The sequence below is a fragment of the Manis pentadactyla genome, chromosome 8 (genome assembly GCF_030020395.1).
Source record: "Manis pentadactyla isolate mManPen7 chromosome 8, mManPen7.hap1, whole genome shotgun sequence".
In the NCBI taxonomy this organism is placed as follows: Eukaryota; Metazoa; Chordata; class Mammalia; order Pholidota; family Manidae; genus Manis; species Manis pentadactyla.
The window spans coordinates 113,305,734-113,323,668 of NC_080026.1; the positions used below are offsets into that span (position 1 = coordinate 113,305,734).

The 17,935-nt window shown below is 41.8% G+C and overlaps 1 protein-coding gene across 1 annotated transcript; it reads right to left on the reverse strand.

Annotated features, from left to right (window-relative positions):
* Window positions 1-1,044: 1,044 nt before the first annotated feature.
* LOC118919237 (steroid 17-alpha-hydroxylase/17,20 lyase) lies at window positions 1,045-6,963 on the reverse strand. Its single transcript, XM_036898996.2, has 8 exons — window positions 6,492-6,963; window positions 4,947-5,085; window positions 4,491-4,720; window positions 3,728-3,814; window positions 3,123-3,338; window positions 2,647-2,816; window positions 1,967-2,070; window positions 1,045-1,498 (listed from the first exon to the last, which is right to left on the reverse strand). Exons 1-8 carry the CDS (start codon window positions 6,786-6,788, stop codon window positions 1,224-1,226), a joined length of 1,518 nt encoding a protein of 505 aa, XP_036754891.1. The 5' UTR covers window positions 6,789-6,963; the 3' UTR covers window positions 1,045-1,223.
* Window positions 6,964-17,935: the final 10,972 nt, after the last annotated feature.

Below are 17,935 nucleotides of genomic sequence, written 5' to 3' on the forward strand. Positions count from 1 at the left end.
GGGTCAGTTTCTCTCCAGGCATCTTGGGGTGTCTTTCACTTGGAGCCTGGCTGACAGCCAAGGCTTAAAGATACTGGTTTCAAGGTTTGAAGAAGTCTGAAATCCATCTTCTGTTGAGGTACTTACAGACTTCTTGGGGTTTGGAAGTGGGGAGCAGGGGCAGAGCTCGGCACTAAAGCAGATGTGCCGTGGAGGCCCTTTCCTGGCAGTGTTTACCCAAGGACAGGAAAAGGAGATGTGCTGGCTGTCTTTGAGGACCGAAACAAGAGGGCCAGGTGGCGGTGGGCAGAGTCTGTGGGTCACACACACTCTCCCAGAGCCGAAGCAGCCATGACTTTTCGGATCAAAGCAAACAAGCTCTCCACTTCCACAATATACACTCAGTGCCACCGCTGCTCGCAGTCTCTGCTGCTGGTGCCGGGAATGAAGCCACCATCATCTCACTCTCCTGGCCCAGCACAACCTCCTCCTCCCCACCCCACGGTCATCCCTCTACAGACCAATCTCTACTCAGCAGCTGGGGCCATCCTTTGAAAATATAAACCAGACCTTCTCATGCATGTGTTTAAGACCTCCAATGACCTCCTGTCATCCTTGGAACAAAAACCTAAACTACTTCGTGTGGCTCATAGAGGCTTCGTGGCTCCGGGCCCCTGTCTCCCTTCCGACCCCATCAGGGACCACTCTCCCCACCATTCGCCCTGCTCCAGCCACACTGATTTTTCACTGTGAGAACATCTCACCTGCTGCTGCCCCAGCATGGGACACCTGCTGTCTTCACACACCTTCCCAACCACTTTTTAACAGTGGCCACCACCCACCTCTGCCATTCTCTTCTGATGTCACCATCGCACAGTATAACTGACTTCAAAGCACTTACGAGTCTCTGAGATGCTTCTTTTGTCAACCCTTACGAGAATGTAAGCTTTACGAGACCAGAGAGCTGGAATGTCCAGAGACAGCAAGTGGCACGTAGTAAGCACGCAATGAAATATTTGTTGAAAGAATGAGTGAACAAATGAATAAAAGAATGAGTTTCTTAGGGACCTTGTGAAGAAAAACAAATTTATGTACACCACCGCTAGGGCTGCAGGCTAGAAAAGAAGGCAGAGTGGGTCAGGATGAGGGAGGAATGGCAGGGAAGGATGGAGCAGCACCTCTAATTCTGTGCTGTGGGGCCACACAGAGTGGAGTCAGGGGGTGTTGGTCGGCCACTAGGTGCTCTACTCAGCATGGGCATCCCTCCAGGCCTGGCGCTCCTTGAACTTCACTTTGAAAGGATCAATCCGAAAGATCACACTGGGTTTACCCTCCAGGGAGGGCAGCTGCCCATCATCCGGGACTTCCAGGTTGAACCTCTGCAGCAACCAGGCCATGAAGAGGAAGATCTCCTGGCGGGCCAGGATCTCACCTATGCAGGAGCGGGGCCCTGCTCCGAAGGGCAAGTAGCTGAACGTTGGTGAGATGAGCTGGCTGCCCATGGGGTCCAGGAAGCGCTCTGAGGACATGAGGGGGTGTCAGGCAGGGCCAGGGCAGGCCCCGCACTCCCAGTCTGAGGAGGTGGACAGCCTTAATTAAGGGAGAGAGAGAGAGAGCACTGCTCTCAGGGGGCCCTAAATGACACAGAGGAGAGGAAATATTCAGGAAGCATAGAAAGGAGGCAGTATTTACAGATGAAAAGGACCCCATCCGAGGGGAAAAGGGGTTGACTTAATGGGAGGCATATGCCTAGACGGCTTCTTAGAGGAGATTTGTAGTTGCTGGAAGGAGAACCTGGGAAACCCAGCGGGAAGGGGCTTGGGTATTCTAGGGCAGAATGGGGATGTCAACAGGCCCACCGTGTCCATAGTTGGAGCCAGGAGTTTTCTAGTAACAAGCTTGGCAGAGGGGAAGGGATGATGGGGTGGTGGGGCATAGAAACCAGGCTGCCTGCTTGGCCTGGGAACGGGACAGAACAGAGACCCACCGGGCATGAACTGGTCAGGCTGGTGCCACTCCTTCTCACTGTTGTGCAAGGCCCACAGATTGACAATAACATTTGTGCCTTTGTCGATGGCAAACTCGCCGATGCTGCCCAGAGGGAGAGAGGAAGGGGGGTGTTGTCCGGGATGCTGTCCTTCCATGCTGGCTCAGTCCCAGGCCTCCACGGTCCCCTGTCCTGCCCTGGGCAAAAGAGCCCTTTCCTCCCTCATCTGTTACTCAGCTTCTGCCAGGTTGACTGGGCACCCACCCCTTCTCCAGCCCTCTCTTCCTGACAGGCACTTAGGTGTCAGTGCCCGTGTGCAGGGACACCTGTCTGTCAGGGCCTGTGGGGATGCATTTTGAGCTGCTGCATGTGTATGTATGGCAGCTGTTGGACTGGACAGGAGCACAGAGCACCCAGTCTTTCCTCCCAGACCACATATCTCCAGGGTAGCAGACTGCTTCAGAGGGAGGTCAGGGAGATCTGCGGATCAGGCAGTGAGTGTCAGTGGCTGGTGGTTGTGTCCATCAATAGGGTCATGGGTAGGATGATTGCTAGTCAGTGGTTGACTACAGACTAACTAGCAAGCTGGGGGGTTGGAGGAGTGGTGGGGAAACCAGGCGGGTTGGCAAGCAGTGTTAAATGAGTCGTAGGGCTGGACGTTATTGGTAGGGGAGACACACCTGGTATCAACAACAGCCTTGTGTGGGATGAGCGTAGGGGCCACAGGCCTCATGCGAAGCACCTCCCGGATGGTGGCCTCCAGCAGGAGGAGGTGGTTCCGGTCACTGATAGTTGGTATGCGGCTAAAACCTACATTCTGGTCAATCTCATCCTGGATTTTCTTCTTCATCTGAGGGCCAGAGCAGGATGGACGTGAGCCTAAGTGTGCTTAAGGCCGGGAGAAGCATGGGCTTGGAAGAATCCTACTGTCACATCCAGAAGAGCTGGCCCTGGCCCTTTCCCAGTGGTGGCCCTGTAGCCTAGGCTTTGCTCTCAGAAGATGGGGCAGCTCCACCCCAGAGCAAGAGCCAGCCACCACCTGGGGAAGGCGTGGGTCAGCCCAGTCATCCTACATAGAGGCCTGAGGATTCCATGTCTCCCCGAGGTGGGACACTGTGGCCAGAGGTGGGTCTGGCTGGGGTGAAGAGAAGCTCACCTGAGGATAGTGCAGCAGGAAGGCCACAACCCACTTCACTACAGAGGTGGTAGTCTCCACGCCGGCCCCGAAGATGTCCGCGACTGTGATGAGAACGTGTTTATCTGAGAGAATCGCTGAATCCTGGTCGGGGCCAGTGTTCTTACCATTTGAGTTCATCTGGGCTTGGATCAGTATGTCCACCATGTTAGTGATAGAGTTGCTGCTGAACTTCTCCTGGTTAGGGGAGGTTTGGAGATAGTGATAAGGAAGGAGCCCCACTTGTAATGCCCTGCTGTGACTCCATCCCAGACCGGACATACAGAAGCGACTTCCACTTGCAAGTCAGGAGTGGAGTGAGGCTAGGCAGGACCTGTGAACTTGTGGAATAGAAGGTGGCACTGGGCTGTCTTTAAGTCTGGGGTGGGGCTGGGTCCCTTCTAGGATCCTCTTCAATTCCTTACTTCCCACCCCTGTTCATTAATTAAATCAGTTTTTATTGAGCACCTACTATGTGCCATGCTCTCTACCAGGTGCTGGAAATACTGAAGTGTCCAAAATGGACCCCTGTTCTGCTGCCATGACATTTTCAACCTAACTCATGATCTCTTCTGCTCCTTGCCTACCTTGCATTTTCCAAGGATTTTGCATAGCAATTCATTTCGTGTTTTGACACAACTCTTCAATTTTTCCAGGCTTTTGTTGGGGAAAATCTGGAAAGTAGAAAGAAATGTCAAATCCATCCCTCTTCCATTTTGCTTCTCCAGCTACCAGAATCCCTTCCAGAGGCAGATCTTAGCTTTCTGTCTCTGGAGAGTTCGCACTGCAAAACCAACCTTCAGCCAAAATGGAAGGTAAGATGGGGACACAGACTGGGACCTTCAGTGACAACTAGGACAATTTTTCCAAGCAAGGGTGAAGGGAGTAACTCTTCGTGCCCACCCCCATTCAATCAAATATCAAGCACTGATGGAGAGTCTCTGTAGCAGACTCTGCCATGGGCCCAGTTCTTAAAATAAGACAGTCTTGAGCCTGAAGCTTTGGAAAAGTTCCTTAACTTCTCAAAGTCTGTATTCTCATTTGTATGGGGATAATGCAAATTACCTCCTAGGGGAATGCCATGATTAATGCATGTGGAGTGCTTAATACTGGCACATGGCAATTAGTAAATAAATGAGAGCCATTATCACAACTATGAAAATGCATGATTAAAAAGCTAAACTATTTTTGTAGAGAAAGAGCAAGATTTTAAGAGTCAGAGGAGGTAGAAGTCACTGTGGCTGAGGTGGTCAGTAAAAAGAAAAAAAAAGCTGGATAGTAAGAAGAAAGAATTGGGGACACCATCAGGGTCTACTGAGATTTAAAGGTGGGGCTTGGCCTAATCCTCACCTTCAGTGAGGGGAATATGTCTACCACATTGTCGTTGCTCAGAGAATCCAGGATGCCACAATTGTAACTCTGCATGGTCTTCAGCACAGGATCCCCATACTTGTAGGAGGAGTTGAAGCAGATCAAGCAAATGATGTTGGCCACCGCCGCAAAGACAGGCCCGGACAAATCTATGGGCTGTCCATTCTGGGTGGCCAGGAAATCACAAAGTAAAGTGGCTTCCTGATTTACTGAGAGGAGAGAGCGGCATGAGGGTGGGGAATCATCCTCACCCACTGCCAGTTCCACCTTCACGTGGACAGGTAGCAAATGCCCACTAGGTGGCAGCAGTAGTCAAGAAAACTCTAGATTGAGCCAACCATACCCCTACCGCCCCACCTTACCCTCACTCCCACTCCTTTCCCCAGCCAGCCCTTTTCTCTCTCCATCAGCCCCAGGGGCCAGCCAGGCACTCACTGAGGTCTTCTAACTTCCGATTGCCATCCCTGAACAGGGCAAAGGTGGCCTGTACCAGCTTCCGATGCAGCTGCCAGGAGGCACCATGGTCAGCAAAGGCGATGCCCTTCATGTTGTCTGACAGGAGATCTAGAGTCATCTTAGGAGAGCAGGAAAAGCTGTAGGAATCAGACACCATCCACCCGCCCTCGCCCTGGGCCTCCTGCACCATTCCGGGGGAGAAGGCCAGTACCTGTCATGTCGACCCCCGTCCCTACTCCACTCAACCGTGATTATAAGGCCTTGGCAGAGTAGGGCATTAGGCCCCTCTACTCCCAATTCCATCAGAGAGACAGAAGGAGGAGGGAGAAAGAGCCCTGAATTAGAGTGCAGGAGTGCTGGGGTTCAGTTCAATGACAGGTGACCTCTGAGCCTCTGGAACCGGGCAGTGCGACTGGGGATGGGATAAGCTCTTTGGATTGTACCTGTCCTGGCAGCAGAAGCAGGTGGGTTGCAGGAGACTGAGCCCTGTCCAGACCTCTCCCTCTCCCTGGGCCCTCTGGGGGTGCTCACCTCCTTTTTGTTTACCCTTCCATTGCAAGGCTGTATGCCCACCGAGGGTGCATCTGGAGAGTGCAGATGTCTTACCACCCAGTTTGGACTTGGGCAACCGCCTCTTTCCAAAGGCACCTCAAAAAGGTGAGTCCAGAGCCTCTCCTCTTACATCTCCTGACCTATAAGCCCCACCCGAATAGCCTACTTTCCTCTTTGCACTGGAGAGAAGAGCTCAGTAGAGTTGGGAGTGAGGTAATTGGCCAACAGACCTGCCTGACTGGTCCAAGGTAAAATGAGTCAACCCTTGGCTTGATCAAAAATAGGCAGCTGGGGTCCCTGCAAGGGTGTCCAGGAGAGTACTTAGCAGCAGGGTGCTGGGATGGGGGGTGGGGGGGTTGGCAGTGTTGCTGCATGGTTAGCACCCCTTGTCTCCTGGAAGTACCACAGAAAGATCAGTAGGATAGATTATCAGCATTCTTGAAATGCTACTGTGGGTCAGCCCCCTGTGAGCCCAAGCAGCTGCAGACAGCTTGCTCTGGGGGAACAGCAACCCCAGCCCCCCAGGAGCCAGGCTGCTCCCTTGCACCTGCCCATAGAAGACATTGATCACTAACCCATTTCCCACACGAAGACTAACCATCTTAAAGGCTATTTATTGAGCACTTATTGTGCTGGGCACTGGGCTAAGTTCTTTATATACAATATCTCAGTTAATTGGGGAAGTCTAAGCTCAGACAGAGCATCATTCAGTTCAGGGGCAAGATGACTGGAGTGTGTGCTCCCACCCCACACCTAAAAAGCCCTGGAAATGAGGTCTTCCTTTAATTCTTCCTGCTTAGTTTAGAGGCTGGGTGGGGGATTTGAGGAGTTGCTGCCCACCCACAGCCCTGCTAGTCTGTTTTTGGAAGAATTATTGGTTGTTGGAGCTGAAAAGGTCATTCCAGGCATGCTCTTGGCTGATGAAGTTAGCAACCCCAGGGGGTGGTGAGGAGGGGTAACAGCGCTGCTTACCACTTGGGGCCGCCCAGAGAATTCCTTGCCCTTCTTGATGAGCACCTCCTTAGCCAGCTGGTAGTGGCCGACAATCACTGTAGTCTTGGAACCCACACGAAAGGAATAGATGGGGCCGTATTTTTCCTGCAGCTTGAAGAAGTTCGCAGGCTGATGGCCATGTCTGGGGAGGAACGGCAGGCTGCCCACTAAGGGCAGGGAGGGGAGGCTCTTGGGGTACTTGGCACCAGGGTACTTTGCCTTGGGCCAAAGGATGTAAGTCAGAGCGAGCAGCAAGAGAACCAAGAGCTCCCACATGGCAACTGGTTATCAGCAAGACAGACAGCTCTGGAGTTGAATTGCTGCAGCCACTTTAGAGCACAGGAGGCCTTTTTAAGGGCTGTCCTGATTATCACCTTGATTTGGTGTTATCTCTTGCCTTGTAGTAATTTATCCTGGAGAACAGCCAGGCCCGGCCCTCCCCCAGAACAAGGGGGAGGTAGGAGGAGTGGAGGCCTCCCCAAGGGCTGGCTCATCTCCAGAGCAAACCCCTAGAGGCGGCGTTAGGTAAGGGAAGGACAGCTGCTCTCTTGTCTCTGAAGCTCCCCATCCATCAGTGTCCCAGAGTATGCCAGAAGCAGATGGCATCTGGGTCAGTAATCAAGGCTTAAGACTTCCCATGTTGTAAAATAAAAATCAATGGACAGATGACATTGTCAGGAGGATAACAATCAGTAGTTTCTGTCAAAGATATTTATCTAGTCTTATTACTTACCAGCTCAAGAATGTGAGGCTTTCAAAGGTCAGGCTTATAACGTTACACAAGATAGTGATGGTAAGAATCCAGATGTCCTGACTCCTGGTTCATAACTCTTGCCAAGAAGCAGTGAAGCCCTAGGGTGGAAAACATGGGCCCTAGAGGCAGACAGGTTTGGGTTCAAATTCTAGATGTGCCGCTTTCTAGCTGTATGTTTGTTTTTTAAAAATATGTTTTTATTATGTTAGAATATACAAAGTTTACCATTTTAACCATTTTAAAGTATATATAATTCAGTAGCATTAAATATATCTCAAAGTTGTACTAACATCACTGCTCCCTACTTCCAAAATTTGTTCATTACCCCAAACAGTTACTGTACCCATTAAGCAGTAACTCCCCAAATCCTTGTAACCTCTAATCTACTTTTGTCTCTATGAATATGCCTAACTCTAGATACTTGACATAAGTGAAATGATACAATATTTGTCTGTGTTTGTGTCTGGCTCATTTTGCCTAGCATAATGTTTTCAAGGTTTACCCATGTTGTAACATGTATCAGAACTTCATTCCTCCTTATGACTGAATAATACATGGATCAACCACATCTTGTTTATCCATCAACTGATGGACACTTAAGTTGTTTCTACTTTTTGGCTATTGTAAATAATGCTGCTATAAACAAGGGTGTACAAGTATCTGTTTGAGTCTGTTTTTAATTCTTTTGGGTATATATCCATGAGTGGAATTATTATGTCATATGGTAATTTTCTGTTGACTTAACCTTTTAAGTTTCAGTTTCCTCCTGGGTAAAATAGGAATAATAATGGAATCAGGGTATTGTGAGTTAATGAGATCATGCATGTACAAGTGCTGTCTAGCAGGAATTAAGTTTTCATTCATTCAATAATTATTCTTATCATTAGTATATCAAAATGGGGTTTCTAGTTTTCTGAGCCCTTATTAGTAGATCTTCCTGACTGACAAAATCCTTATCTTCTGCTGGAAACTTTCAGTGTTCCTATCAATATTTACCAATGATATACTATTGCCAGATGAAGTCAAGCCCCAAGGACATTCCTGGCATCAGTCATCACAGAAGAAGTGGGTCTCAGACAGATAACCAAGACTCATTGAGTGAGACTCACAAAGATGGGAGATGAAATTTCTGTCCCTCTCTGGGGGTGTTCTGCCAATGTCTGTACTTTGAAGAGTAGAGACTGGTGTGAGGGCTACTGGAATTAGGCAGGAAGGCAGCAGATGGGGACCTCATGATGAAGATGCGTCAGCCAGGCCTTGTAAGCCAGACTGCCTGGTTGGCCATTACTCCAAAGGTTCAACTGTGATTCAGACTTTTAGGGCTATTTGTGGTCAGAGGTATGGGCTGGGATAGTCAGAGAAACCTTTATGAAAGAAAGGGGATTGAGGTAGGCCTTGAAAGAGAGGGAGGACTATTAGGCAGAGGATTGGGGTGTTGAGGGCACTACTGGAAGGGAAAGCAGCAGAGTCAGATGTACGGAGGCTGGAAGGGGCATGACATGCATGGGATGGTGGTGATCCTGACTGCAGATGCTGTGAGGGCTCCCTGAGAAAACAGATTTGATGGGTACATTGAACCATGCTCAGGAGCCCTGAAATGGAAGGCTAGGCAAGGCAGAGGAGCTATTGAAAATTCTGCAGCAAGACAATGATGGGGACACTGGTGTTCTAGGAGGGGGAACCTGGTATCAGTTCTGTGGTAACCTGGATGAGGAGAGCTTGTGTAACGTTTGACAGCTGGATGAGAACGGGGGAGGCCTGAGTCCTGTGATCCAGGCAGGGGCCTACTGGGGTCAGCTAGCTGATAAAAAAAATATGAGTGGGTATTTTCTGTTCCTAAAATAAAAGCCAAGGTGATTCTCTGATATTTCAACCCTCAGTCACAAACAAAAAGTGGAATAAAAAAATTATTGCTTTACATCCTCATCCCTATGTTATGAAAATTACACATGATAATTGCAGAAAATCTGGAAAATATAGATAGCTAAAAATAAATTCAAAAATCCAAAAGTATTTTTTAACCTAAATGAGGCCATATTGCATGTTTTTTGGCATGGATACTTCTCTGTTATTAAAAGACTTTTCTACTTTATTTTTAATGACTGCATATTAGTCTATTGCATGTATATCATAGCTTATTTAACTATCCTGTATTATGTTATTAGACATTTAGGTTATTTCTGTTTTCGTCTTTGTTGTTGATATAAACATCATTAAGGGATATCTTTGTTGTGAAACCTTTGGGCATAACCATTAATATTTTCTTAGTATAGAACCCTAAGAGTGTAATTGTTGGTCAAAGACCATATATGCATATTTTAAAGACTTGTGCTGTGAGCAGATTTCTCAGCAGAAACTTTACAGGCCAGAAGGGAGAGGCATGAAATATTTAATGTATTGAAACAGAAGGACCTTCAACTAAGAATCCTCTTCCCAGCAAGGTTATCATTCAGAATTGAAGGCAAGATTAAAAATTTCCCAGATAAACAAAAGTCAAAAGAATTCACCACCACTAAATCAGCCTTACAGGATATAATAAAGGGACTTCTGTGGATGAAAATGTTCTTAAGCCTAGTTTTCATCAGTGAAAATAAATCCACAGTAAAGGTTGTAGGCCAATTACTAAGCAAATATGAAATTAAAAAAGAAAAAGATAAAAACCCAAAAGGAGTAATATAGCCAATCAAATTCAAAAATACATCAAAAGGATCATCCATCATGACCAAGTGGGATTTATTCCAAGAATGCAAGGATGGTATAATATTCATAAATGAATCAATGTGATACACCACATTAACAAAAAGAAGGTAAAAGCCATATGATCCCTGATAAAGGTATCAACCAAAAGTCAAGGGATACACAAAAAGGGCAGATTATGCCATCTAATACACAAAGTCTGGAGGGGGAAGAAGAGTAAAAAAAGAAGTACTTTTAGATTGTGTTCATAATTGACCAAATATAGACTGTTATATATTTAGGAAACTATGAACCTTATGGTAGCTGCAAGACTAAAGCCTATAATAGATACACAAAAAATTTAAAAAAAAACCAAAAGAAATCCAATCACAACACTAAAGAAAACCATCAAATAACAAGAGAAGGGTATAAGAAGGTAGAAAGGATTAGAGAGGAATTATGAAACAACCAGAAAATAATAATGAAATGGTGGCAATAAGTACATACTAATCAATAACTACCTTAAATATAAATGGACTGAATGCACCAATCAAAAGATTGATGGTACATCTTCATGATGCACAGAATGGATAAAGAAAAAGATCCATCTATATGCTGCCTACAAGAGACTAATTTCAGACCTGAAGACATACATAGAATGAAAGTGAAGTGATGGAAAAGATATTTCAGACAAATAATAGGGAGAAAAAAGCAGGAGTAGCAGTACTTGTATTAGACAAAATAGATTTCAAAACAAAGTAACAAGAGATGAAGAAGGACGTTAAATAATGATAAAGGAATCAGTCCAACAAGAGGATATAACCATTATAAATACCTATGCACCCAAAACAGGAACACCTAAATATATAATACAAATACTAACAGAACTAAAGGGAGAAATAGACTGCAACTCAATCATATTAGGGGACTTTAACACACCACTTATATCAATGGACAGGTCAACCAAACAGAAAATAAATAAACAGAGGCACTGAACAACACACTAGATCAAATAGACTTAACAGAGATATACAGAATATTCCACCCCAAAACAGCAGGATACACATTTTTCTCAAGTGTACATGGAACATTCTACAGAATAGATCACATATTAGGATACAAAAAGAACCTCAACAAATTAAAAAAGAATGAAATTGTATCAAGCATCATTTCAGATCACAATGGTATGAAACTAGAAATAAATTACACAAAACAAAAAGCCCCGCAAACACATGGAGGCTAAACAACATGCTTCCAAATAATCAACAGACAAATGAACAAATCAAAGAAAAAATCAAGCAACACATGGAGACCAATAAAAACAAAAATACAACAGTTCAAAATATGTGGGACATTGCAAAAGTGGTCCGAAGAGGGAGGTACATAGCAATAAAGGACTTCCTCAAGAAACCAGAACAATCCCAAATAAACAAGTCTAAACTCACAATTAAAAAACTAGAAAAAGAAGAGCAAATGAAACCCAAATTTAGTAGACGGAGGGACATAATAAAGATCAGAACATAAATAAATAAAATAGAGAAGAATAAAACAATAGAAAGACATCAATGAAACTGAGCTGGTTCTCTGAGAAGATAAACAAACTAGGCAAACCTCTAGCCAGACTGATCAAGAAAAAAAGAGAGAGGACACAAATAAACAAAATAGAAATGAAAAAGGAATAGTTACAACTGACACCACAGAAATACAAGGAATTATTAGAGAATTCTATGAAAAATTATAAGCCAATACATTGGACAATCTAGAAGAAATGGAAACATTCCTAGAAAAGCACAACCTTCCAAGACTAACTCAGGAAGAAGCAGAAAATCTGTACAGAACAATTACCAGTAACAAAATTGTATTGGTAATCAAAACTCCTAACTAATGAAAGTCCAGGACCAGATGGCTGCACAACTGAACTCTACCAAACAGTTAAAGAACTATCCATCCTTTTAAAAGTATTCCAAAAAGTCGAACTAAACTCATTCTGTGAGGCCAGCATCACTCTAATACCAAAACCAGGCAAAGGCACAATAACAACAACAACAAAAAGAATGATAGATCCTCAACAAAATCCTCAAAAAATATTAGCCAATCAAATAAAAAAATACATCAAAAGGATCATCCATCATGACCAAGTGGGATTCATTCCAGGAATGCAAGGATAAATCAATCAATGTGATAGACCACATTAACAAAAAGAAGGTAAAAGCCATATGATCATCTCAGTAGATGCTGAAAAAGAATTTGACAAAATTCAACATCCATTCATGATAAAAACTCTCAACAAAATGGGTATAGAGGGAATGTACCTCAACATAATGAAGGTCATATACAAAAAACCTGCAGCTAACATCATACTCAATTGTGAAAAGCTGAAAGCTTTTCCTCTAAAATCGAGAACAAGACAAGGATGTCCACTCTCACCACTTTTATTCAACATAGTACTAGAGGTCCTAGCCATGGCAATCAGACAAGATAAAGAGGTAAAAGGCAACCAAATTGGTAAAGAAGAAGTAAAACTGTCACTATTTGCAGATGACATGATACTATATAAGGAAAACCCAAAAGACTCCACCAAAAAACTATTATAACTAATAACTGGATTCAGCAAAGTTGCAGGATACAAAATTAATACACAGAAATCTGTTTTATTCCTGTATACTAACAATGAACTAGCAGAAAGAGAAATAAGGAAAACAATTCCACTTACATTGCATCCAAAAGAAAAAAATACCTAGGAATAAACCTAACCAAGGAGGTGAAAGACCTGTACTCTGAAAACTATAAGACACTCATGAGAGAAATTAAAGAAGACACAAATAAATGGAAATCTACCCATGCTCATGGCTAGTAAGAATTAGTTGTCAAAATGGCCATCCTGCCCAAAGGAATTTACAGATTCTATGTAATCCCTATCAAAATAGCAATGCCATTTTTCAATAAACTAGAGCAAATAATCCTTAAATTCATATGGAACCACAAAAGACCCCAAATAGTGAAAACAATGCTGAGAAAGAAGAACAAAGCTGGGGGCGAGTATTATGCTCCCTGACTTTGTGCTATACTACAAAGCTACATAATCAAAATAGTAATGGTACTGGCACAAGAACAGACCAATAGATAAATGGGACAAAATAGAGGGCTCAGATATAAACCCACACATATATGGTCAATTAATATATGATAAATGGGCCATGAATGTATAATGGGTAAAAGACAGTCTCTTCAATAACTGCTGTTGGGAAATCTAGACAGCTACATACAAGAGGATGAAACTGGATTACTGTCTAACTGCATACACAAAAGTAAACTCAAAATGGATTAAAGACCTAAATATAAGACATGAAATCATAAAACTCTTAGAAGAAAACATAGTCAAAAATATCTTGAACATAAACATGAGCAATTGTTTTCTGGACACATCTCCCTGGGCAAGGGAAACAAAATACAAATTGAATAAATAGGACTACATCAAACTAAAAAGCTTCTGTACAGCAAAGGACACCATCAGCAGAACAAAAAGGCAACCTAAAGTATGGGAGAATATATTTGTAAATGATTTATCTGATAAAGGGTTAACATCCAAAATAGATAAAGAACTCATATGACTCAACACCAAAAAAACAAATAATCCAATTAAAAAAATGGGCAGAGTACCTGAACAGACATTTTTCCAAAGAATAGATACAGATAGCCACAGGCACACGAAAAGATACTCCACAACACTAATAATCAGGGAAATGCAAATCAAAACCACAATGAGATATCACCTCACATCAGTTAAAATGGCCACTATCCAAAATACAAGATAAAACAAATGTTGGCAAGGATGTAGAGAAATGGGAACTCTCCTACACTGTTGGTGGGAAAGTCAATTGGTGCAATCACTGTGGAAAGCAGTATAGAGGCTCCTCAAAAAACTAAAAATAGAAAAACCATATGACCCAGTAATTCCAATTCTGGGAAATTACCCGAAGAAAACAAAATTCCTGATTTGAAAAGATATATGCACCCTTATGTTTATTGCCACATTATTTACAATAGCCAAGATATGGAAGCAAACTAAGTGTCCATCAGTAGATGAATGGATAAAGAAAAGGTGGTACCTTTACACAATGGAATATTATTCAGCCATAAGAAAGAAAGAAATCCTGCTATTTGGGGGCAACATGGATGGACCTAGAGGGTATTATGCTAAGTGAAATAAGCCAGGCGGAGAAAGACAAATGTAATATGATTTCACTTATTTGTGGAGAATAAAAACAAAACAAAATGAACAAAATGGCATGTAGACCCATAGACGCTAAGAAGTGATTGGTGGTTACCATGGGGAGGGGTTGGGGTGGGTAAGTTGGGAGTGTGAGGGGAATAAAGGAGTACAAAAATTCTCAGTCATAAAAGAAGTTGGGGATGTTTTATTGCCCTTGTCTAGCTTGGATTAACACATAGTCTACAGGCACACACCTGATCATCTACATTTGCTCTCCTACAACACTAAACTATGTTTTCTACCTTTATCTTGTATCTACCTACCACTTCAGCATTTTATTAAAAATAATAATAATAAAGAGAGAAATGTGGTATCCACATATAAATCAAGTATAAAAACCAAATGAGTATTCATATTTGAACTGACTGTTTAGAGTTCATAATGCATGAGCAAAACCGAAAGTTTCTGTGATGACTGCCCTTGTACTGTTCCCTATGTAACTTATTCATTATGTAAGAATTTGTTCTCCATGTAAGAACTTGTTTGTTATGCCTCAGAAGATTGGAGACTGACGAAAATTAGGCTTGGGGTGGATTAATGATTGTGCATTGAGCATTGACTCCCCTATACAGAATTTTATTGTCGTTAACAACCATTTGATCAATAAATATGAGAGATGCCCTCACAAAAAAAAAAAAAAAAGGACAGACTTCCAATGGTAAAATAAATAAGTAACCGGGATGTAATGTATAGCATAAGGAATATAGTCAAGATACTGTAACAGCTTGGTAGGGTGATAGCTGGAACCTAGAATTATGTATATAAATGTTTTACTACTGTGTTGTACACTTGAAACTAATGTAATGTAATATTGTGCGTCAACTACCCTTCAATAAAAAATAATTATTTAAAAAAAAAAAAAAGTAAGTCATGGGGATATAATATACAGCATGGCAACTCTATTTTATAGTTTATAATACAGATTATTTGAAAGTTGTTAAGAAAGTAAACCTTAAAAGTTCTCTTCATAAGAAAACAAATCTGAAACTACGTATGGTAATGGATGTTAACTAGATTTATTGTCATGATCATTTCACAATATATACAAATATCAAATCATTATGTTGTACACCTGAAACTAATATAATGCTGTATGTCAATTATACCTTAATAAAAAAATAACCCTGAAAAAAATAAATAAATAAAAGAAGTTGGTCATGAGGATGGTAGTACAGCCTGGAGAATAAAGCCAATGATTCTGTAACATCTTACTATGTTGACAGTAAATGCACCAGTTGGTTTGGGGATTTAATAATGTGGGTTACTGTTGAACCATTGTGTTGTATACTTGAAACCAATATAAGATTGTATATCAACAATACTTCAATTTAAAAAAAGGCTGTGACAAATACTGACGTATTTATGAGGTGCATTATATTAATAGATTTCTTGGTATCCAATCACTCCTAGAAGAATTGTAATTTATCTAGAGTGTCTACTTTTTTTTTTAATTGAATACTCTTTGTAATTTACTTAGGATTTTATTTCTTTTGCATCTCTCATCATATGAAAAATTTGTAGTTTTCTTATTTATGCATCATCATGTTTTGGTATTATGATTTTACTAGTTTTAAGTTATTGAGAGACTTTCAATTTTTTCTAGATCCTAAAGCAGATTAAATAGCAGAATTTTCTATTCTTTGAAGTTCTAAATAAAGGACATGAGAAGTGTCAGGTCCTAGTGACTTTTTTGGACAGATAATTCTTTAACATAATTTGCTGTTTTTTTCCATAGTTATTGGTCTCCTCAACTCTTTTGAGTCTTTTTAGGTCAATTTTGGTAATTCATAGTTGTTAAAATACTGTATTTTCTAATTTTTTTCTTGGCTTTACAGAAGTTTTAACTTTTCAAAGAATCTTCTTTGGGTTTATTCAGCAAGTCTTTGTTACAGTTTTAATTTGGTCTCAGTGTTGACAAATGATTAGTGTAAAACATTTTGTGTTACTTTATACCACAATTCAGACTGGAAGCTTATAAGAATTCCACTTTTTTTGTTGTTGTTATCATTAATCTATAATTACATGAAGAACATTATGTTTACTAGGGTCCCCCCTTCACCAAGTCCCCCCCACAAACCCCATTACAGTCACTGTCCATCAGTGTAGTAAGATGTTGTAGAATTACTACTTGTCTTCTCTGTGTTGCACAGCCCTCCCCATGCTCCCCCCACATTATACATGCTAATCGTAATACCCCCTTTCTTTTTCCCCGCCCTATCCCTCCCTTCCCTCCCATTCTCCCCAGTCCCTTTCCCTTTGGTAACTGTTAGTCCATTCTTGGGTTCTGTGATTCTGCTGCTGTTTTGTTCCTCCAGTTTTTCTTCATTCTTATACTCCACATATGAGTGAAATCATTTGGTATTTGCCTTTCTCCGCCTGGCTTATTTCACTGAGCATAATACCCTCTAGCTCCATCCATGTTGTTGCAAATGGTAGGATTTGTTTTCTTCTTATGGCTGAATAATATTCTATTGTGTATATGTACCACATCTTCTTTATTCATTCATCTACTGATGGACACTTAGGTTGTTTCTATTTCTTGGCTATTGTAAACAGCACCACTATTTTTAAAGTAAGTTTGTAGTATTATAGTTTCTGTAATACTGTGACTCTCTACTTTTAGGACCAGCAATTATTTTTGGTAGTTTCAAAACATCAGGTAATTCACATTTGTTATTAATTTTTTTTAAGTTTCTGGGGAAGTTTTTAAAAACCTTTTAAAATAGCATTTTAAAGAAGTGAGTAGTTTTAAAGGCATACCAGCTATTAGGGTATGTATCGACCCTTTTGAGTATTTTGATATGCCCTAGAAAGGTCCACAGTTCAGTTATTTGGACAATTTGACTTCTGGAAAGGAATTGGATTTTACAAGGGCGACTAGGTGACCTTTATCAAGCCTGGTACTGTCACTTTTTACATTTACTAAGAGGTCAATCAACAAACAATATTTTATTCAAGATTTAGTACTGGTGTGTCCAAAAGTTCTGTTCTGGTCATGGATACTTCTTGAGTTACCAAAACACAATCTAGCATTCTTCTTCATTGGATAAAGATTATAGCATTTGTAAATTAAGAAAGTTATACCAGTAGATGATAACATGAGACAGAGAATGTAACAACAATTCATAATTAATCAACTAGTAGAAAAATATTGGGTAGTTTCAGTTAGTGAAAGGGATTTACTACATGTGGGTAACATTAGCCAGTCTCTGGTCCAACAGACCTCAACTTTAATCCTCAAGAGCCAGTTTGGATTGAGTTGGAAATTCTAGTGCCTATGATTCCATCCATTCCCTGTGGAACACAGCCTTATACATTCAAAAGAAAAAATATAATACTGGGAAAAGGAAAATCCCTTGAAATGTAACTCTGTGCGGAGACAAATAATAGCAAAAGTAAGGCAAGCAGCAGGTGAGTTATCATGTTAATGGCAGAAATATTTATCAAACAATATACAACCATATAAAGGTCTAATAACCTTATACAAACACCTAGATTCAATAACTAAATGGTGCATCTCCAAACCCGAAGTTCTTTAATACAAAGGTCCAGGCCTAACTGCTTTATACAGAGAACTGAGTCTAATGAATTTATACAAAGACCCATTTGGTTACCTATCACTGGATAACAAAATTCATTTAGCAAGAAGAGCTCAATGAAACTAGTCAGAATTCAAAGAATTCTCTTGTTGAGACCAACTCATATGGCAGGTGATCTGAA

Coding starts and splice junctions, on each gene's coding strand:
- LOC118919237 (XM_036898996.2), bottom strand. CDS start 6,788: ATGTGGGAGCTCTTGGTTCTCTTGCTGCTCGCTCTGACTTACATCCTT. Junction 3,339..3,727: donor AAATCCTTGGAAAATGCAAG/GTAGGCAAGGAG, acceptor TCCCCTAACCAG/GAGAAGTTCAGCAGCAACTC. Junction 1,499..1,966: donor GCCTGACCAGTTCATGCCCG/GTGGGTCTCTGT, acceptor TCATGTCCTCAG/AGCGCTTCCTGGACCCCATG.